We start from the raw sequence: 23,302 nt of genomic DNA, 5'->3' as shown, positions 1-23,302 counted from the left end.
AGTGGCCCATCCAGTCCAACACTCTGTGTCACATAAGAACATAACAGAAGCCCTGTTGGATCAGGTCAGTGGCCCATCCAGTCCAACACTCTGTGTCACATAAGAACATAACAGAAGCCCTGTTGGGTCAGACCAATGGCCCATTCAGTCCAACACTCTGTGTCACATAAGAGAAGCCCTATTGGATCAGGCCAGTGGCTCCTCCAGTCCAACACTCTGTGTCACATAAGAACATAAGAGAAGCCCTGTTGGATCAGGCCAGTGGCCCCTCCAGTCCAACACTCTGTGCCACATAAGAACATAACAGAAGCCATGTTGGATCAGGCCAGTGGCCCCTCCAGTCCAACACTCTGTGTCACATAAGAACATAACAGAAGCCCTGTTGGGTCAGACCAATGGCCCATTCAGTCCAACACTCTGTGTCACATAAGAACATAAGAGAAGCCATGTTGGATCAGGCCAGTGGCCCATCCATTCCAACACTCTGTGTCACATAAGAGAAGCCCTGTTGGATCAGGCCAGTGGCTCCTCCAGTCCAACACTCTGTATCACATAAGAACATAAGAGAAGCCCTCTTGGATCAGGCCAATGGCCCATCCAGTCCAACACTCTGTGTCACATAAGAACATAAGAGAAGCCCTGTTGGATCAGGCCAGTGGCCCATCCAGTCCAACACTCTGTGTCACATAAGAACATAACAGAAGCCCTGTTGGATCAGGTCAGTGGCCCATCCAGTCCAACACTCTGTGTCACATAAGAACATAACAGAAGCCCTGTTGGGTCAGACCAATGGCCCATTCAGTCCAACACTCTGTGTCACATAAGAACATAAGAGAAGCCATGTTGGATCAGGCCAGTGGCCCATCCATTCCAACACTCTGTGTCACATAAGAGAAGCCCTGTTGGATCAGGCCAGTGGCTCCTCCAGTCCAACACTCTGTATCACATAAGAACATAAGAGAAGCCCTCTTGGATCAGGCCAATGGCCCATCCAGTCCAACACTCTGTGTCACATAAGAACATAAGAGAAGCCCTGTTGGATCAGGCCAGTGGCCCATCCAGTCCAACACTCTGTGTCACATAAGAACATAACAGAAGCCCTGTTGGGTCAGACCAATGGCCCATTCAGTCCAACACTCTGTGTCACATAAGAACATAAGAGAAGCCATGTTGGATCAGGCCAGTGGCCCATCCATTCCAACACTCTGTGTCACATAAGAGAAGCCCTGTTGGATCAGGCCAGTGGCTCCTCCAGTCCAACACTCTGTATCACATAAGAACATAAGAGAAGCCCTCTTGGATCAGGCCAATGGCCCATCCAGTCCAACACTCTGTGTCACATAAGAACATAAGAGAAGCCCTGTTGGATCAGGCCAGTGGCCCATCCAGTCCAACACTCTGTGTCACATAAGAACATAACAGAAGCCCTGTTGGGTCAGACCAATGGCCCATTCAGTCCAACACTCTGTGTCACATAAGAACATAAGAGAAGCCATGTTGGATCAGGCCAGTGGCCCATCCATTCCAACACTCTGTGTCACATAAGAGAAGCCCTGTTGGATCAGGCCAGTGGCTCCTCCAGTCCAACACTCTGTATCACATAAGAACATAAGAGAAGCCCTCTTGGATCAGGCCAATGGCCCATCCAGTCCAACACTCTGTGTCACATAAGAACATAAGAGAAGCCCTGTTGGATCAGGCCAGTGGCCCCTCCAGTCCAACACTCTGTGTCACAGAAGAACATAAGAGAAGCCATGTTGGATCAGGCCAGTGGCCCCTCCAGTCCAACACTCTGTGTCACAGAAGAACATAAGAGAAGCCATGTTGGATCAGGCCAGTGGCCCATCCAGTCCAACACTCTGTGTCACATAAGAGAAGCCCTGTTGGATCAGGCCAGTGGCTCCTCCAGTCCAACACTCTGTATCACATAAGAACATAAGAGAAGCCCTCTTGGATCAGGCCAATGGCCCATCCAGTCCAACACTCTGTGTCACATAAGAACATAAGAGAAGCCCTGTTGGATCAGGCCAGTGGCCCCTCCAGTCCAACACTCTGTGTCACATAAGAACATAAGAGAAGCCATGTTGGATCAGGCCAGTGGCCCATCCATTCCAACACTCTGTGTCACATAAGAGAAGCCCTGTTGGATCAGGCCAGTGGCTCCTCCAGTCCAACACTCTGTATCACATAAGAACATAAGAGAAGCCCTCTTGGATCAGGCCAATGGCCCATCCAGTCCAACACTCTGTGTCACATAAGAACATAAGAGAAGCCCTGTTGGATCAGGCCAGTGGCCCCTCCAGTCCAACACTCTGTGTCACATAAGAACATAAGAGAAGCCATGTTGGATCAGGCCAATGGTCCATCCAGTCCAACATTCTGTGTCACATAAGAACATAAGAGAAGCCCTGTTGGATCAGGCCAATGGCCCCTCCAGTCCAGCACTGTGTGTCACATAAGAACATAAGAGAAGCCCTGTTGGATCAGGCCAGTGGCCCCTCCAGTCCAACACTCTGTGTCACATAAGAACATAAGAGAAGCCCTGTTGGATCAGGCCAGTGGCCCCTCCAGTCCAACACTCTGTGTCACATAAGAACATAACAGAAGCCATGTTGGATCAGGCCAGTGGCCCCTCCAGTCCAACACTCTGTGTCACATAAGAGCATAACAGAAGCCCTGTTGGGTCAGACCAATGGCCCATTCAGTCCAACACTCTGTGTCACATAAGAACATAAGAGAAGCCATGTTGGATCAGGCCAGTGGCCCATCCATTCCAACATTCTGTGTCACATAAGAGAAGCCCTGTTGGATCAGGCCAGTGGCTCCTCCAGTCCAACACTCTGTATCACATAAGAACATAAGAGAAGCCCTCTTGGATCAGGCCAATGGCCCATCCAGTCCAACATCTGTGTCACATAAGAACATAAGAGAAGCCCTGTTGGATCAGGCCAGTGGCCCATCCAGTCCAACACTCTGTGTCACATAAGAACATAACAGAAGCCATGTTGGATCAGGTCAGTGGCCCATCCAGTCCAACACTCTGTGTCACATAAGAACATAACAGAAGCCCTGTTGGGTCAGACCAATGGCCCATTCAGTCCAACACTCTGTGTCACATAAGAGAAGCCCTGTTGGATCAGGCCAGTGGCTCCTCCAGTCCAACACTCTGTGTCACATAAGAACATAAGAGAAGCCCTGTTGGATCAGGCCAGTGGCCCCTCCAGTCCAACACTCTGTGTCACATAAGAACATAACAGAAGCCATGTTGGATCAGGCCAGTGGCCCCTCCAGTCCAACACTCTGTGTCACATAAGAACATAACAGAAGCCCTGTTGGGTCAGACCAATGGCCCATTCAGTCCAACACTCTGTGTCACATAAGAACATAAGAGAAGCCATGTTGGATCAGGCCAGTGGCCCATCCATTCCAACACTCTGTGTCACATAAGAGAAGCCCTGTTGGATCAGGCCAGTGGCTCCTCCAGTCCAACCCTCTGTATCACATAAGAACATAAGAGAAGCCCTCTTAGATCAGGCCAATGGCCCATCCAGTCCAACACTCTGTGTCACATAAGAACATAAGAGAAGCCCTGTTGGATCAGGCCAGTGGCCCATCCAGTCCAACACTCTGTGTCACATAAGAACATAACAGAAGCCCTGTTGGATCAGGTCAGTGGCCCATCCAGTCCAACACTCTGTGTCACATAAGAACATAACAGAAGCCCTGTTGGGTCAGACCAATGGCCCATTCAGTCCAACACTCTGTGTCACATAAGAGAAGCCCTATTGGATCAGGCCAGTGGCTCCTCCAGTCCAACACTCTGTGTCACATAAGAACATAAGAGAAGCCCTGTTGGATCAGGCCAGTGGCCCCTCCAGTCCAACACTCTGTGCCACATAAGAACATAACAGAAGCCATGTTGGATCAGGCCAGTGGCCCCTCCAGTCCAACACTCTGTGTCACATAAGAACATAACAGAAGCCCTGTTGGGTCAGACCAATGGCCCATTCAGTCCAACACTCTGTGTCACATAAGAACATAAGAGAAGCCATGTTGGATCAGGCCAGTGGCCCATCCATTCCAACACTCTGTGTCACATAAGAGAAGCCCTGTTGGATCAGGCCAGTGGCTCCTCCAGTCCAACACTCTGTATCACATAAGAACATAAGAGAAGCCCTCTTGGATCAGGCCAATGGCCCATCCAGTCCAACACTCTGTGTCACATAAGAACATAAGAGAAGCCCTGTTGGATCAGGCCAGTGGCCCATCCAGTCCAACACTCTGTGTCACATAAGAACATAACAGAAGCCCTGTTGGATCAGGTCAGTGGCCCATCCAGTCCAACACTCTGTGTCACATAAGAACATAACAGAAGCCCTGTTGGGTCAGACCAATGGCCCATTCAGTCCAACACTCTGTGTCACATAAGAACATAAGAGAAGCCATGTTGGATCAGGCCAGTGGCCCATCCATTCCAACACTCTGTGTCACATAAGAGAAGCCCTGTTGGATCAGGCCAGTGGCTCCTCCAGTCCAACACTCTGTATCACATAAGAACATAAGAGAAGCCCTCTTGGATCAGGCCAATGGCCCATCCAGTCCAACACTCTGTGTCACATAAGAACATAAGAGAAGCCCTGTTGGATCAGGCCAGTGGCCCATCCAGTCCAACACTCTGTGTCACATAAGAACATAACAGAAGCCCTGTTGGGTCAGACCAATGGCCCATTCAGTCCAACACTCTGTGTCACATAAGAACATAAGAGAAGCCATGTTGGATCAGGCCAGTGGCCCATCCATTCCAACACTCTGTGTCACATAAGAGAAGCCCTGTTGGATCAGGCCAGTGGCTCCTCCAGTCCAACACTCTGTATCACATAAGAACATAAGAGAAGCCCTCTTGGATCAGGCCAATGGCCCATCCAGTCCAACACTCTGTGTCACATAAGAACATAAGAGAAGCCCTGTTGGATCAGGCCAGTGGCCCATCCAGTCCAACACTCTGTGTCACATAAGAACATAACAGAAGCCCTGTTGGGTCAGACCAATGGCCCATTCAGTCCAACACTCTGTGTCACATAAGAACATAAGAGAAGCCATGTTGGATCAGGCCAGTGGCCCATCCATTCCAACACTCTGTGTCACATAAGAGAAGCCCTGTTGGATCAGGCCAGTGGCTCCTCCAGTCCAACACTCTGTATCACATAAGAACATAAGAGAAGCCCTCTTGGATCAGGCCAATGGCCCATCCAGTCCAACACTCTGTGTCACATAAGAACATAAGAGAAGCCCTGTTGGATCAGGCCAGAGGCCCCTCCAGTCCAACACTCTGTGTCACAGAAGAACATAAGAGAAGCCATGTTGGATCAGGCCAGTGGCCCCTCCAGTCCAACACTCTGTGTCACAGAAGAACATAAGAGAAGCCATGTTGGATCAGGCCAGTGGCCCATCCAGTCCAACACTCTGTGTCACATAAGAGAAGCCCTGTTGGATCAGGCCAGTGGCTCCTCCAGTCCAACACTCTGTATCACATAAGAACATAAGAGAAGCCCTCTTGGATCAGGCCAATGGCCCATCCAGTCCAACACTCTGTGTCACATAAGAACATAAGAGAAGCCCTGTTGGATCAGGCCAGTGGCCCCTCCAGTCCAACACTCTGTGTCACATAAGAACATAAGAGAAGCCATGTTGGATCAGGCCAGTGGCCCATCCATTCCAACACTCTGTGTCACATAAGAGAAGCCCTGTTGGATCAGGCCAGTGGCTCCTCCAGTCCAACACTCTGTATCACATAAGAACATAAGAGAAGCCCTCTTGGATCAGGCCAATGGCCCATCCAGTCCAACACTCTGTGTCACATAAGAACATAAGAGAAGCCCTGTTGGATCAGGCCACTGGCCCCTCCAGTCCAACACTCTGTGTCACAGAAGAACATAAGAGAAGCCCTGTTGGATCAGGCCACTGGCCCCTCCAGTCCAACACTCTGTGTCACAGAAGAACATAAGAGAAGCCCTATTGGATCAGGTCAGTGGCCCATCCAGTCCAACACTCTGTGTCACATAAGAACATAAGAGAAGCCCTATTGGATCAGGCCAATGGCCCATCCATTCCAACACTCTGTGTCACATAAGAACATAAGAGAAGCCCTGTTGGAACAAACCAATGGCCCATCCATTCCAGCACTCTGTGTCACATAAGAAGAAAAGAGAAGCCGTGTTGGATCAGGCCAATGGCCCCTGAAGTTCAACACTCTGTGTCACATAAGAACATAAGAGAAGCCCTGTTGGGTCAGAGCAATGGCCCATCCATTCCAACACTCTGTGTCACATAAGAGAAGCCCTGTTGAATCAGGCCAATGGTCCCTCCAGTCCAACACTCTTTGTCACATAAGAACATAAGAGAAGCCCTCTTGGATCAGGCCAATGGCCCCTCCAGTCCAACACTCTGTGTCACATAAGAACATAAGAGAAGCCCTGTTGGATCATGCCAATGGCTTAACACTCGGTGTCACACAGTGGCAAAAAAACCCCAGGCCCCATCAATGGGGTGAGGATACTAGAAGCCCTCCTACTGTCCCCCCCCCACAAAGCACCAACAATACAGAGCATCCCTGCCCCAGACAAAGGATTCCTTCAATATGCTGTGGCCAATAGCCACTGATGGACCTCTGCTCCATATTTTTATCCAATCCCCTCTTGAAGCTGTCTGTGCTTGTAGCCGCCACCACCTCCTGTGGCAGTGAATTCCACATGTTCATCACCCTTTGGGTGTAGAAGGACTCCCTTTTATCCATTCTAAGCAGACTGCTCAGCAATTTCATGGAATGCCCATGAGTTCTTGTATTGTGAGAAAGGGAGAAGAGGACTTCTTTTTCTACTTTCTCCATCCCATGCATTATCTCGTCAACCTCCATCATGTCACCCCGCAGTCGACGTTTCTCCAAGCTAAACAGCCCCAAGCGTTTTAACCTTTCTTCATAGGGAAAGTGTTCCAACCCTTGAATCCATTGCTCAACCCAATCAGGTGCATTTTTGTGGTAGAAACACGCTTTTTTCTGGTAGAAATTCGCTTTTTGTGTTGGTTAATTTACGGTGCAATCCTAGAGAGAGTTACACCAGTCTGAGCCTGTTCATTTTAATGGGCCTAGACTGGAGTAAGTCTCTTTAGGATTGTACTGTTAGTCACTTAGTGTGGTGCCTCATGGGTCCTCTGGGGTGGTTCTCAACAGTTCTTAAACGATTTAAAAGCTAAAACCAACAAGACTATTGTGCCATTTATTTAGGAGTTTCTCGCCTGCTGTTCTGCAAAGTGGGCGTCCAAAGCAGTTTTCACTGTCCTTCTCCCCCCTCAGCCATTTTGTCCTCATGACGACTACTTCATGAGAGCCAGCATGGTGTAGTGGTTAAGAGCGGTGGATTCCGGCCTGGAGACCTGGTTTGGATTCCCCGCTCCCTCACCACCCAAAGCCGGCTGGGTGACCTTGGGCCGACCACAGTTCCCTTACAGCCCCACTTCCTTCACAGGCTGCCTGTTCTGGAGAGAAGAAGGGAAAAGCGGCTTTGGGACCCCTTAGGAAGGTCAGATGCTGAAACTGAAGCTCAAATGCTTTGGCCACCCAATGAGAAGGGAGCACTCCCTGGAGAAGACCCTGATGCTGGGAAAGACATCACCCTGCCAACAAAAGTCCGTATAGTCAAAGTGATGGTCTTCCAAGGAGTAATGTATGGCTGTGAGAGCTGGACTATAAGGAAGGCCAAGCGCAGAAGAATAGATGCTTTTGAGATGTGGTGCTGGAGAAGACTCTTGAGGGTTCCTTGGACTGCAAGAAGATCCAATCAGTCAGTCCGAAGGGAAATCAACTCAGACTGTTCCCTGGAAGGTCAGATGCTGAAGCTGAAGCTCCAATACTTTGGCCACCCAATGAGAAGGGAGCATTCCCTGGAGAAGACCCTGATGCTGGGAAAGACATCACCCTGCCAACAAAAGTCCGTACAATCAAAGGGATGGTATTCCCAGTAGCAATGTATGGCTGTGAGAGTTGGACCAAAAGGAAGGCCGAGCGCAGAAGAATAGATGCTTTTGAGCCGTGGTGCTGGAGAAGACTCTTGAGAGTCCCTTGGACTGCAAGAAGATCCAATCACTCAGTCCTAAGGGAGATCAACCCAGACTGTTCCCTGGAAGGTGAGATGCTGAAGCTGAAACTCCAATACTTTGGCCACCCAATGAGAAGGGAGCATTCCCTGGAGAAGACCCTGATGCTGGGAAAGACATCACCCATTTTTTTTATTGGTATTAACCACCTGGAGTCTGGCAGCCCTATGTAGTGGTTAAGAGTATCAGACTTCCAGAACAGACTAAGATCTTTCCCAATTGCCTCACCAAGATCACAGTCTTATCTCGTCTGCTTTTTCTTCCTTCTTCTCTCTTCTCTCTTCCCTTCCTTCTTCTCTCTTCCCTTATTCTCTATTAACCCCTTTTTTGCAATGTCTCCAGTCCTGGTAACTTGGTGTCCTAATGTCCTAGAAGCTGTCTTAAAAATAATATGGCTATGAAGTTTTAGGCTTGGAAAAAAAACCAACTAGAGCTAGTAATGAGAAAGTTCAACGAAAAAGGCACACAATCCAGAAGAAGCCTCCAAAGTAGCTTGCAATAAAACTGAATTCCAAATGTCTGTTAAAAAAAAGTGGACCCAAACACCCATAATCTTCAGTAGAGCGCAGCCGCAGTGGTAGCTGCTAAGAACTGCATCTCTACCCTTTAATCCCACAGAAGCTGTCTCTAAAGCACGCAGCCGCAAAACAAAAGCTGTTTCTTTCCTCAAATAAAAATGTAAAACTTTAAAAAAAAAAAAAAAAAGAAGCCAACCTTCAACAGCACTCTCAGAAAGGAGGAGAGCAAGGAGTACAAAGCAAAGTCAAGGTGGGGGGGGGGATTTACATCGCCAACTCCGCTCACAAGAAACTTTCCAGACCCCGGCCGACTCCAGCACTTCAAAGACTTCCGCCCCTCGTCTCGCTTTAGCTTGCGTCGGCCATTACGTCTCGCCTTCCCCGACCGGGATCTCTCCTATCACACCCCCCACCAAATCAGGCATCAAAAAATCCCACAGACTCTCGCCTCTTCCCCTCCGCTTGCTTCTTCCCCCCTCAAATATGCATTTAGTTGCGCTCGCTCACCGCGCCACTCAGCTGATTGGTCTCTCAAAGTTTCTTTAAAAGCCGCTTGTCGTATTGTCTCTTGCTCTCCGCCACTCGCCGCCCCTCACTTACAGGCGCTTCCGCTCCCACACTGACCGAACTCGGACCGCTCACCGGCGGGCTTCGTTCTTTCTTCTTCCCTTGAGGGCTTACGAGGGATTTGAGATATGCGAGGAATGAAGACCCAGATATGAAAAGGCAGCCTTTTTGGGTAAGCTGAAGGGAGTTACAGATCCCCTCCGGTCTCCCTCTTTTTCCGGCGGCACAGTTCGGCACAGCAGTGTTGGATGGGAATCGGCCAAAGGGGAAACTGGCACTGGGAGAGGAACCTCCGTTCCTCCCTCACATCCAGCAGCCCCCCAGGCTTCGGAGCATCTCCGACAGCTCCGTAAGAGGTGTCTCCCAGTAGGAGACCCCCTCGATCTCCCCCCAAACAAAACTCCCTCCCAGAGCACCGAGAAGGAGTCCGCTTCACTCCGCCATCTTGCCGGAAGTCTCATAAATCCAATATCTTCATCTACCTCACAGGGTGTCTGTTGTGGGGGAGGAAGGGAAAGGAGATTGTGAGCCGCTCTGAGACTCTTCGGAGTGGAGGGCGGGATATAAATCCAATATCTTCTTCTACCTCACAGGGTGTCTGTTGTGGGGGAGGAAGGGAAAGGAGATTGTGAGCCGCTCTGAGACTCTTTGGAGTGGAGGGCGGGATATAAATCCATTATCTTCATCTACTTCACAGGGTGTCTGTTGTGGGGGAGGAAGGGAAAGGAGATTGTGAGCCGCTCTGAGACTCTTCGGAGTGGAGGGCGGGATATAAATCCAATATCTTCATCTACCTCACAGGGTATCTGTTGTGGGTGGGAGGAAGGGAAAGGAGATTGTGAGCCACTCTGAGACTCTTCGGAGTGGAGGGCGGGATATAAAGCCAATATCTTCATCTACTTCGTAGGGTGTCTGTTGTGGGGGAGGAAGGGAAAGGAGATTGTGAGCCGCTCTGAGACTCTTCGGAGTGGAGGGTGGGATATAAATCCAATATCTTCATCTACCTCACAGGGTGTCTGTTGTGGGGGAGGAAGGGAAAGGAGATTGTGAGCTGCTCCGAGTCTCCGATTCAGAGAGAAGGGCGGGGTATAAATCTGCACTTCTTCATTTTCGTCGTCGTCTTGATTTTGCTGGCGTGTGGAGATCTAGGCTGCTGTTGAACCAGGGCGGGATATAAATCCAATATCTCCGAAGAGTGGAGGGCGGGATATAAATCCAATATCTTCATCTACCTCATAGGGTGTCTGTTGTAGGGGAGGAAGGGAAAGGAGATTGTGAGCCGCTCTGAGACTCTTCGGAGTGGAGGGCGGGATTTAAGTCTAATATCTTCATCATCATCCTTGGGTTGCCTTGGGCCAATCAGACTCTCCGCCTAACATTCCTCGCACGGTTGTTGTGGGGGTAAAATGGAACCAGGAGAGGGATGTAGACTGCTTTGGTTCTGCAGACGCAAAGGTGCGACTATGGGTTATAAATAAACAATTAAACAAATACATTTTAAACCAGGTAATGTTGAAGAGGACATTGAAGAAGATGACATTGGATTTATATTCCGCCCTCCACTCAAGTTTCAGAGCGGCTCACAATCTCCTTTATCTCCCTCCCCCACAACAGACACCCTGTGAGGTGGGTGGGGCTGAGAGAACTCTGACAGAAGCTGCCCTTTCAAGGACAACTCCTATGAGAGCTATGGCTAACCCAAGGCCATTCCAGCAGGTGCAAGTGAGGGAGTGGGGAATCAAACCCAGTTCTCCCAGATAAGAGAGCTCTGGCTGACCCAAGGCCATTCCAGCAGCTGCAAGTGGAGGAGTGGGGAATCAAACCTGGTTCTCCCAGATAAGAGAGCTCTGGCTGACCCAAGGCCATTCCAGCAGCTGCAAGTGGAGGAGGGGGGAATCAAACCCGGTTCTCCCAGATAAGGGAGCTCTGGCTGACCCAAGGCCATTCCAGCAGCTGCAGGTGGAGGAGTGGGGAATCAAACCCGGTTCTCCCAGATAAGAGAGCTCTGGCTGACCCAAGGCCATTCCAGCAGGTGCAAGTGGAGGAGGGGGGAATCAAACCCGGTTCTCCCAGATAAGAGAGCTCTGGCTGACCCAAGGCCATTCCAGCAGCTGCAAGCAGAGGAGTGGGGAATCAAACCCGGTTGTCCCAGATAAGAGAGCTACAGCTGACCGAAGGCCCTTCTAGCAGCTGCAAGCGGAGGAGTGGGGAATCATACCCAGTTCTCCCAGATAAGAGTCCGCACACTTAACCACTACACCAGACTGGCTGTCTGAAGGGATGTTTAATAACAGAAGATGTAAATAACCTATCAAAATATCTGGTGCAGTGTTTACCAAATGACTTTTCTCAGTCCAAAACGAGAGGCATTCATTTGGCTCCCCCAAAGAGGTTCAAAGCGATTTAGCGGGGGGGAAAAGGAAGAGAGCGGCACGGACGTTGATGTGGACCTGCGGCGATGTGGGAGGAAAGAAGGAAACGTGCAGAAAAGTACAGGAGCTTCATTAGATAATGATTAAAATCATTGAATGATTACAAAAAAAAATCGAGGAGTGGCCCTCCATGATCTCCGCCTCTCTCTGGCATAGAGGGGAGCGAAGGGGCTGTGGTGGGAAATAGCGCCGTTTTCGATGTACCGAACGGAGCCAAAGACAGAACGAAACCGTGCGTTTCATGAGGTTCCTCGGAGTGACCTGTCCTTGAGCCAGAGAAACTGTTTCAAGCGAGACGGGGAACGGAAAGACCGGCAAGGTCTTGGCATGTGGGATGGAAGGAAGAGAACAGAACAGAATAGATTGCACAGTCCGGAACGTTCTCCCTCCCTGCCTCCCCTCACAGCCAACTTATGGCAACCGGGTCGGGGTTTTCAAGGTAAGAGGCATTCAGAGGTGATAGGCCATTGCCTGCCTCCGTATGGCAAACCTGGACTTCCTTGGTGGTCCGCCATCCGAATGTTAATCCAGAGGTGTTGAAATTATTTGTTAGGAGGGTCAACTCTCCAGGCTGGTGGCAACCCTGGCTCTTTTGTTGTGGTTCAGTCGCACAGTCGGGTCCGACTCTTTGCCACCCCACGGGCCAAGTCACGCCAGGCCCTCCTGTCTTCCACCATCCTCCGAAGTCTGCTCAAATTTGTGTTGGTGACATCAGTAACGCTGTCCAGCCATCTCATCTTTTGCCGTCCCCTTCTTCTTTTGCCTTCCATCTTTCCCAGCATCAGGGTCTTCTCCAGAGAATGCTCCCTTCTCATTGGGTGGCCAAAGGATTTGAGCTTCAGCTTCAGCATCTGACTTTCCAGGGAACAGTCTGGGTTGATTCCCCTTAGGACTGACTGATTGGATCTTCTTGCAGTCCAAGGGACTCTCAAGAGTCTTCTCCAGCTCGAAAGCATCTATTCTTCTGCGCTTGGCCTTCCTTATGGTCCAGCTCTCACAGCCATACATGACTCCTGGGAATCCCATCGCTTTGACTATATGGACTTTTGTTGGCAGGGTGATGTCTTTCCCAGCATCAGGGTCTTCTCCAGGGAGTGCTCCCTTCTCATTGGGTGGCCAAAGGATTGGAGCTTCAGCTTCAGCATCTGACCTTCCAGGGAACAGTCCGGGTTGATTCACCTTAGGACTGACTGATTGGATCTTCTTGCAGTGCAAGACTCTCAAGAGTCTTCTCCAGCACCACGGCTCTAGGGGGTGGTTTTGTTTTCCCAGAACTGTTGTATATGTATTGTGGGGTGAGGGTCTGGTCTGTGGGGTAAAGACCCACTGGCTTGTAGGAATTCCTCCTAGGGACCCTTGGTGCTCAAGCCTGTGTTCTGGCTTCAGCTGTCCGTTGAGGCCACTTGGTATGTTGTGATTGTCATAGAATCGTAGGGTTGGAAGGGACCCCCCAGGGTCATCTAGTCCAACCCCCTGCACCATGCAGGAAACTCATAGATACCTCCCCTCAGTTCAAAGGATCCGCATTGCTGTCAGATAGCCATCTAGCCTTTGTTTAAAAACCTCCAGGGGAGGAGAGCCCACCAGCTAAGAACATAAGAGAAGACATATTGCATCAGGCCAAAGGCCCATCCAGTCCAACACTCTGTGTCACACAGTGGCCAAAAATCCCAGGTGCCATCAGGAGGCCCATCAGTGGGACCAGGACACTAGAAGCCCTCCCACTCTCCCCCCTCCCAGACACCAAGAATACAGAGCATCACTGCCCCAGACATAAGAACATAAGAGAAGCCATGTTGGATCAGGCCAGTGGCCCATCCAGTCCAACACTCTGTGTCACATAAGAACATCAGAGAAGGGGTTTAGATAAAAATATGGAGCACAGGTCCATCAGTGGCTATTAGCCACAGTGTCTGTGTATATATAAAATTTTTTGCCACTGCGTGACACAGAGTGTTGGACTGGATGGGCCGTTGGCCTGATCCATCATGGCTTCTCTTATGTTCTTAAGCCATGTTGGATCAGGCCAATGGCCCATCCAGTCCAACATTCTGTGTCACATAAGAGAAGCCATGTTGGATCAAGCCAATGGCTCATCCAGTCCAACACTCTGTGTCGCATAAGAACATAAGAAAAGCCATGCTGGATCAGTCCAACACTCTGTGTCACATAAGAACATAAGTGAAGCCCTGTTGGATCAGGCCAATGGCCCATCCAGTCCAACACTCTGTGTCACATAAGAACATAAGAGAAGCCCTGTTGGATCAGGCCAGTGGCCCCTCCAGTCCAACACTCTGTGTCACATAAGAACATAAGAGAAGCCCTGTTGGATCAGTTCAGTGGCCCCTTCAGTCCAACACTCTGTGTCACGTAAGAACATAAGAGAAGCCATGTTGGATCAGGCCAGTGGCCCCTCCAGTCCAACACTCTGTGTCACATAAGAACATAAGAGAAGCCCTGTTGGATCAGGTCAGTGGCCCCTTCAGTCCAACACTCTGTGTCACATAAGAACATAAGAGAAGCCATGTTGGATCAGGCCAGTGGCCCCTTCAGTCCAACACTCTGTGTCACATAAGAGAAGCCCTGTTGTATCAGGCCAATGGCCCCTCCAGTCCAGCACTCTGTGTCACATAAGAACATAAGAGAAGCCCTGTTGGATCAGGTCAGTGGCCCCTTCAGTCCAACACTCTGTGTCACATAAGAACATAAGAGAAGCCCTGTTGGATCAGGTCAGTGGCCCCTTCAGTCCAACACTCTGTGTCACATAAGAACATAAGAGAAGCCATGTTGGATCAGGCCAGTGGCCCCTTCAGTCCAACACTCTGTGTCACATAAGAACATAAGAGAAGCCATGTTGGATCAGGTCAGTGGCCCCTCCAGTCCAACACTCTGTGTCACATAAGAACATAAGAGAAGCCATGTTGGATCAGGCCAGTGGCCCCTCCAGTCCAACACTCTGTGTCACATAAGAACATAAGAGAAGCCATGTTGGATCAGGCCAGTGGCCCCTCCAGTCCAACACTCTGTGTCTCATAAGAACATAAGAGAAGCCATGTTGGATCAGGCCAGTGGCCCCTCCAGTCCAACACTCTGTGTCACATAGGAACATAAGAGAAGCCGTGTTGGATCAGGCCAATGGCCCATCCAGTCCAGCGCTCTGTGTCATATAAGAACATAAGAGAAGCCATGTTGGATCAGGCCAATGGCCCATCCAGTCCAGCGCTCTGTGTCATATAAGAACATAAGAGAAGCCATGTTGGATCAGGCCAATGGCCCATCCAGTCCAGCGCTCTGTGTCATATAAGAACATAAGAGAAGCCATGTTGGATCAAGCCAATAGCCCATCCAGTCCAACGCCCTGTGTCATATAAGAACATAAGAGAAGCCATGTTGGATCAGGCTAATGGCCCATCCAGTCCAGCGCTCTGTGTCATATAAGAACATAAGAGAAGCCATGTTGGATCAGGCCAATGGCCCATCCAGTCCAGCGCTCTGTGTCATATAAGAACATAAGAGAAGCCATGTTGGATCAAGCCAATAGCCCATCCAGTCCAACGCTCTGTGTCATATAAGAACATAAGAGAAGCCATGTTGGATCAGGCCAATGGCCCATCCAGTCCAGCGCTCTGTGTCATATAAGAACATAAGAGAAGCCATGTTGGATCAGGCCAATGGCCATCTAGTCCAACGCTCTGTGTCATATAAGAACATAAGAGAAGCCATGTTGGATCAGGCCAATGGCCCATCCAGTCCAGCGCTCTGTGTCATATAAGAACATAAGAGAAGCCATGTTGGATCAGGCCAATGGCCCATCCAGTCCAGCGCTCTGTGTCATATAAGAACATAAGAGAAGCCATGTTGGATCAGGCCAATGGCCCATCCAGTCCAGCGCTCTGTGTCATATAAGAACATAAGAGAAGCCATGTTGGATCAGGCCAATGGCCCATCCAGTCCAGCGCTCTGTGTCATATAAGAACATAAGAGAAGCCATGTTGGATCAGGCCAATGGCCCATCCAGTCCAGCGCTCTGTGTCATATAAGAACATAAGAGAAGCCATGTTGGATCAGGCCAATGGCCCATCCAGTCCAACGCTCTGTGTCACACAGTGGCCAAAAAAACCACAGGTGTCATCAGAAGGTCCATCAGTGGGACCAGGACACTAGAAGCCCTCCCACAGTGCCCCCCAAGCACCAAGAATACAGAGCATCACTGCCCCAGACAGAGAGTTCCATCTCTAAGAACATAAGAGAAGCCATGTTGGATCAGACCAATGGCCCATCCAGTCCAACACTCTGTGTCACACAGTGGCCAAAAAACCCAGGTGCCATTAGGAGGTCCACCAGTGGGGCCAGGACACTAGAAGCCCTCCCACTGTGCCCCCCCAAGCACCAAGAATCCAGAGCATCACTGCCCCAGATGGAGAGTTCCAACAATACACTGTGGCTAAAGCCACGGATGGACCTCTGCTCCAGATGTTTATCAAATGCCCTCTTGAAGCTATCTGTGCTCCGAAGGATGCCTGTTCCACTAAAGAACTGCTCTCACTGTCAGAAAGTGGCCAGAAGAAATGCACACATCCATATCTGCTGACGAGAGGAGTCTCAGTTTTGTCAGGCCTTGTAAAGTCCTTTTCACCTTTACATGCCTCTAAATGCGTCTTGCCTTTGCCTGCCCTGCCTCATTGATGCTGGCAAAGTGTTATTTCATTATCTTTGATGTCAGCTGTTTCTTATTCTGTCTTCAAGTGAAATTTCTGCTCTTTCTGTCCCCGAAAGTTGGCTTGATTTATTGAAGCCTGGGAAATGGACTTTGTGGGTGACAAGGAGGTGGGTTTCCTGGTTGCCTTCGTTGTAACATTGATTGTAACGTCCTTTTTGCGTTACCGAGTTCTTCGTATGCTGCCCAGAGTCTGTGGTAATATAACCTGCCTTCCTCTGTCTTTTACTACCTGTTTTGGCTTGTGTACTCAGCTCATCTGTGGCTAAAGTTTCTGAAGGAGTCCCTTTCTGGGTTTGAGCTGAAGGTTTCTGTGAGATCCTCTAAGACAGGGGTGGGGAACCTCCATCCCGAGGGCCGTATACGGCCCTCAGGGTCACTTGGTGTGGCCCTCGGGGACTGCTGGACCGAACCGTGCCATGTGGCAGCCTCCCTGGGGCCTGGCTGGCCAGCGAGGATTGTGGGGTCCAGCCGCGCTGTGCAGCAGCCTCCCCAGGGCCAGGCAGGGATCACAGGGCCCAGATGTACTGTACGGCAGCCTCCCTGGGGCCTGGCTGGCCGGCCAGAATTGCTGCAGGGCCTGGAAAAGGGGATGTAGTCTAATATGCTTCTGAGGCCTTTTCTACAAAATGCTGGGCCTTTTCTACAAAAAAGCCCTGGACCTATGCATTTGCCTAGGGAGGTGGGCTGTGTGTGGGTGTGCCAGATTAGGCTCTCCCCACATTACTTAAAATAGAGAAACAATTATTTGCATTAATTTTGCCGGCCTGAATCATTCTCCCTCGGCGGAGCACTGCTTTTTAAATTGATATATTTTTTTTATGGCCCGCGAGTGATGTTATAAATATCCATACGGCCCTTGGCAGAAAAAAGGTTCCCCACCCCTGCCGTAACGGCTTTCGGACTAAAACGTTTGTTTTTAAAGGGCCTTTACTTTCGACTAAATGCGCTTCTGTGTTTTCTCTCCCTAGATCATCCCCGTGGACAAACTAGTAAAAGGAAAATTCCAGGATAATTTTGAATTTGTTCAGTGGTTCAAAAAATTCTTCGATGCAAACTACGACGGGAAGGACTACGACCCCGTGGCGGCTCGGCAAGGCCAGGAGACCGCAGTCGCACCAGCTCTCGTTGCACCAGTGCTGAACAAACCCAAGAAGAATTTGGGCTCTGGTGGCACAGGTATCTCAAAGGCTTTGCCAGCTGCACTCTAGCAACCTTGTCAGGCATATACATTCAGGTCATTTGTGGCCTGATGCTCTAGGGACCCTTAGTGGGCAAAGGAGCCGCAGGGAGTGACATCCCCATGGCCAATGGTCAGTCAGCGTTAAGGACTCTCAGTGGTTGGGATGGGCTGTTGGCCAGTGGAAGAGCCTTTTCCTTACCTGCAGAAGGTCCCAGGTTCGGTCCCCAGTGTCTCCAGCCAAAAAGACCCGGTAGTTGGTGATGGGAAAGACCTCAGCCTGAGACCCTGGAGAGCCTGGAGGGGGAGCCGTGGCTCAGGGAAAGAGCCTCTGCTTGGCATGCAGAAGGTCCCAGGTTCAATCCCCGGCATCTCCAGTTAAAAGGACCAGGCAGGAGGTGATGGGGAAGACCTCCGCCTGAGACCCTGGAGAGCCAGAAGAAGGAGCCGTGGCTCATGGGAAGAGCCTCTGCTTGGCATGCAGAAGGTCCCAGGTTCAATCCCCGGCATCTCCAGTTAAAAGGACCAGGCAGGAGGTGATGGGGAAGACCTCAACCTGAGACCCTGGAGAGCCATGAAGTGGGGCTGTAGCTCAGTGGCTGAGCCTCTGCTTGGCATGCAGAAGGTCCCAGGTTCAATCCCCAGCATCTCCAGTTAAAAGGACCAGGCAGGAGGTGATGGGGAAGACCTCCGCCTGAGACCCTGGAGAGCCAGGAGGGGGAGCCGTGGCTGAGAGGAAGAGCCTCTGCTTGGTATGCAGAAGGTCCCAGGTTCAATCCCCGGCATCTCCCATTAAAAGGACTAGGCAGTTGGTGATGGGGAAGACCTCAGCCTGAGACCCTGGAGAGCCAGGAGGGGGAGCCTTGGCTCAGTGGCAGAGCCTCTGCTTGGTATGCAGAAGGTCCCAGGTTCAATCCCCGCCATCTCCAGTTAAAAGGACCAGGCAGGAGGTGATGGGGAAGACCTCAACCTGAGACCCTGGAGAGCCAGGAGGGGGAGCCGTGGCTGAGAGGAAGAGCCTCTGCTTGGTATGCAGAAGGTCCCAGGTTCAATCCCCGCCATCTCCAGTTAAAAGGACCAGGCAGGAGGGGATGGGAAAGACCTCAGCCTGAGACCCTGGAGAGCCAGGAGGGGGAGCCATGGCTCAGTGGCTGAGCATCTGCTTGGCATGCAGAAGGTCCCAGGTTCAATCCCCGGCATCTCCGGTTAAGAAGGACCAGGCATGAGGTGATGGGAAAGGCCTCAGCCTGAGACCCTGGAGAGCCATGAAGTGGGGTTGTAGCTCAGTGGCTGAGCCTCTGCTTGGTACGCAGAAGGTCCCAGGTTCAATCCCCGGCATCTCCAGTTAAAAGGCCCAGGCAGGAGGTGATGAGAAACACCTCAGCCTGAGATCCTAGAGAGCCAGGAGGGGGAGCCGTGGCTGAGAGGAAGAGCCTCTGCTTGGCATGCAGAAGGTCCCAGGTTCAATCCCTGGTGTCTCCAATTAAAAGGACCAGGCAGGAGGTGATGGGAAAGATCTTTCTCTGCTTGAGACCCTGGAGAGCCGCTGCCAGTCTGACAAGGACAAGACTGCCCTTAATGGGCCAAGGGTCTGATTTAATATAAGGAAGCTTCATATGTGTGCGTCCGTGGCCTGTCAGCAACCGGGCCGTAAGTTGTATAATTATTTCATTATATAGTACAATGTAGTGATGATGATGTTGAGAAGAAGAAGACGATGATGACATTGGATTTATATCCTGCCCTCCACTCCGAATTTCAGAGCCAAATGGCTTATAATTGCCTTTATCTTCTCCCCCCACAGTAGATGCCATGTGAGGTGGGTGAGAGAGCTCTCCCAGAAGCTGCCCTTTCAAGGCGAGCTCTGCCAGAGCTATGGCTTCATAAGGCCATTCCAGGAGTGGGGAATCAAACCCGGTTCTTTCAGACAAGAGATCGCGCACTTAACCATCACACCAAACTCATAGAAATAGATGTGGGCTGTTGTATCATCCCGAAACCATCCCCCCTTCCCCAGTTCGTGGAAAAATTGTCTTCCACAATACTGGTCCCTGGTGCCAAAAAGGTTGGGGACCACTGGTATAGAGCATCTGCTAGCATTCAGAAGGTCCCGGGTTCAATCCGTGGCATCTCCAGTTAGGGTGGTGATATACGGTAAAACCAGAATTGTTTAAACTGGCGTTTAATACCGAACGCAGAGCCCCGTGGCGCAGAGCGGTAACGCTGCAGCACTGCCGTCTGAGCTCTCGGTTCACAACCTGAGTTCTATTCCGGTGGAAGCTGGGTTCTTCAGGTAGCCGGCTCGAGGTTGACGCAGCCTTCCGAGGTCGGTCAAATGAGTCCCCAGCTTGCTGGGGGAAAAGTGCAGATGACTGGGGAAGTCGGTGGCAAACCACCCCGTAAAAAGTCTGCCGTGAAAACCTTGTGAAAGCAACGTCACCCCAGAGTGAGAAACGACTGGTGTTTGCACAGGGGACCTTTCCTTTTCCTTTCCTTTCTCTCTGAATCAGAGACTCAGAGCAGCTTACAATGTAGTGATTAAATGTGTGGGCTCTTATCTGGGAGAACTGGGTTTGATTCCCCACTCCTCCACTTGCAGCTGCTGGAATGGCCTTGGGTCAGCCATAGCTTTCGCAGAGGTTGTCCTTGAAAGGGCAGCTGCTGTGAGAGCCCTCTCAGCCCCACCCACCTCACAGGGTGTCTGTTGTGGGGGGAGAATATATAGGAGATTGTGAGCCACTCTGAGATTCAGCGTGGAGGGTGGGATATAAATCCAATATCATCATCTTCTACCTATTTAAGATTAGGTATCAAAGATACAAATTTTATAAAGAACACAGACAAACACAAATTTATTTAAAAACTTAAAACATTAGCACTCATTAGTCTTAAAGATGCTTTCTTTGTATTTCTCCCATGGGATCCAGGGAATTGGGCTAAGGAAGCTCTGTCTCTTTCTTTCCTTCCCCAGGGGAATGGGAGGGAGGAGCCTCAGCCAGTTTGGTGTGGAGAGCCAGTTTGGTGTAGTGGTTACGTGTGCGGACTCTTATCTGGGAGAACCAGGTTTGATTCCCCACTCCTCCACCTGCACCTGCTGGAATGGCCTTGGGTCAGCCATAGCTCTGGCAGAGGTTGTCCTTGAAAGGGCAGCTGCTGTGAGAACCCTCTCAGCCCCACCCACCTCACAGGGTGTCTGTTGTGGGGGAGGAAGGGAAAGGAGATTGTGAGCCGCTCTGAGACTCTTCGGAGTGGAGGGCGGGATATAAATCCAATATCTTCATCTACCTCACAGGGTGTCTGTCGTGGGGGAGGAAGGGAAAGGAGATTGTGAGCTGCTCTGAGACTCTTCGGAATGGAGGGCGGGATATAAATCCAATATCTTCATCTACCTCACAGGGTGTCTGTCGTGGGGGAGGAAGGGAAAGGAGATTGTGAGCCGCTCTGAGTCTCTTCGGAGTGGAGGGCGGGATATAAATCCAATATCTTCATCTACCTCACAGGGTGTCTGTTGTGGGGGAGGAAGGGAAAGGAGATTGTGAGCCGCACTGAGACTCTTCGGAGTGGAGGGCGGGATATAAATCCAATATCTTCATCTACCTCACAGGTTGTCTGTTGTGGGGGGAGAAGGTAAAGGAGATTGTGAGCCTCTCCGAGTCTCCGATTCAGAGAGAAGGGCGGGGTGTAAATCTGCAATTCTTCGTTTTCGTCGTCGTCTTGATTTTGCTGGTGTGTGGAGATCCAGGCTGCTGTTGAACGCTGCCGCTTCCTGTATTTCCCAAGGCCTGTTATCTAGCAGGAAGCGTCATGGCGCAGGACTGCGATTGCGTTTTACTCTTGCTGCTCCAAGAGGGGGTGGGGTGGGAGCATAGGTTCGTGCATCAGGCGTGACCAGGTGTTCCTGCTCCGGCAACACGCGAGGTGTTTGGGGGTGACGACTGCTCTGCCTTTTGTAGATCACAGCTTTGTGGGAACATCAGGACTGAAGGCTGCGAGAGCAGAATCTGCTGCGTCCTTAAGAAGAACAGTTGCAGTTGGTACTAAGTCACCTTTCAGGGAGGGAGGCCTTTCCTTCCTTGGCTGTTCTTTGGGACTCTAGGGGGGGCTTTCCTGCTAAGGACACAGAACTCCACACTTCGGGTGCAACTCTTTTCTCTTGGTTGGTCTAGATGAAGAGCACTTGGGTCTGCACAGCTGCGTTAGACGGCAACGAATGCACTTAATAAGAACATAAGAGAAGCCATGCTGGATCAGGCCAGTGGCCCCTCCAGTCCAACACTCTGTGTCACATAAGAGAAGCACTGTTGGATCAGGCCAGTGGCCCATCCAGTCCAACACTCTGTGTCACATAAGAACATAAGAGAAGCCCTGTTGTGTCAGGCCAGTTACCCATCCAGTCCAACACTCTGTGTCACAAAGTGGCCAAAAAACCCAACTGCCATCAGGAGGTCCATCAGTGGGGCTAGAAACCTTCCCGCTGTTCCCCCCCAAGCAAGAATACAGAGCGTTACTACCCCAGACATAAGAACATAAGAGAAGCCATGTTGGATCAGGCCAGTGGCCCATCCGGTCCAACACTCTTGTGTCACACAGTGGCCAAAAAACCCAACTGCCATCAGGAGGTCCATCAGTGGGCCTAGAAGCCTTCCCGCTGTGCCCCCCCCAAGCACCAAGAATACAGAGCTTCACTGCCGCAGACATAAGAACATAAGAGAAGCCATATTGGATCAGGCCAGTGGCTCATCTGGTCCAACACTCTGTGTCACACAGTGGCCAAAAAACCCAACTGCCTTCAGGAGGTCCATCAGTAGGGCTAGAAACCTTCCTAGTGTGCCCTCCCCCCCAAGCACCAAGAATACTGATCATCACTGCCCCAGATATCACAACATAAGAGACGCCACCTTGGACCAGGCCAGTGGCCAATCCAGTCCAGCACTCTGTGTTACATAGTGGCCAAAAACCCCAGGTGCCATCAGAAGGTCGATCAGTGGGGCCAGGACACTAGAAGCCCTCCCACTGTTGCGTCTCCCAAGCACCAAGAATACAGTGCATCACTTGCGGCAGACAGAGAGTTCCATCTATACCCTGTGGCTAAGAGCCACTGATGGACCTCTGCTCCGTATGTTTATCCCGTCCCCTCCTGAAGCCATCGATGCTTGTAGCTGCCACCACCTCCTGTGTCAATGAATCTCACGTGCTAATCCATGTTAATCCATGTGCTTCTGTCTTTCAGCTCCGACACGCCCCATGGTTGCACAGAGAACAACGGTGGCTAATAAAACTGGGCCTGGGATGGTGAAAAAGGCACCCGGAGGGATCGGGGAAGATGAATCTGCTGAACTGATCCAACAGGTGCGTTCCCGGACCGCAGGTTTGGAAGTGGGACAAGAGGGGGAAGGGCAGCTGAACTCTTGCCGCTTAAGAGTCAGGAGGGAGAGCTGGGCACTGCTTGCTGGCTGCGACCGGTTTTATTATAAGGCAGCTCTGTGAATAGTCACTGGAAAAAGCGTTGCCAAAGACAGCCCCTTGATCCTGCCCAAAAGTGCGGGGCGGGGAAGGGCCCGCCTCCCCTCCGAAAGGTGCATTTTGTCCTCCGTCTGCCCTGCGCTCATTTGGAGGAAAGCTTCCATGAAGTTGGCACTTTGCGGTGTTCTTGGGCAGCAAAGCCGTGTTCCTCTTAGTGAATAAGTAGGGGACGGTTGGCACGTGTGCCGTTTGCCTGATTACGTTTAACCTGGTA

At 50.9% G+C, this 23,302-nt stretch overlaps 1 protein-coding gene across 2 annotated transcripts in view; it reads left to right on the top strand.

Moving 5' to 3' along the window:
- MAPRE1 (microtubule associated protein RP/EB family member 1) overlaps positions 1-23,302 on the top strand; it is an 80,211-nt gene that overhangs the window by 46,712 nt on the left and 10,197 nt on the right. The window contains exons 4-6 of one of the 2 annotated variants that reach the window (XM_060230503.1): positions 17,357-17,564; positions 21,519-21,599; positions 22,796-22,914. In XM_060230503.1, the coding sequence (XP_060086486.1) occupies positions 17,357-17,564; positions 21,519-21,599; positions 22,796-22,914 (408 nt within the window). The remainder of the gene's footprint in view (positions 1-17,356; positions 17,565-21,518; positions 21,600-22,795; positions 22,915-23,302) is intronic. The other variant, XM_060230509.1, reaches the window with a different exon arrangement.

Source organism: Heteronotia binoei, chromosome 2, assembly GCF_032191835.1.
Source record: "Heteronotia binoei isolate CCM8104 ecotype False Entrance Well chromosome 2, APGP_CSIRO_Hbin_v1, whole genome shotgun sequence".
NCBI lineage: Eukaryota > Metazoa > Chordata > Lepidosauria > Squamata > Gekkonidae > Heteronotia > Heteronotia binoei.
This window is presented reverse-complemented; position numbering and strand designations above follow the sequence as displayed.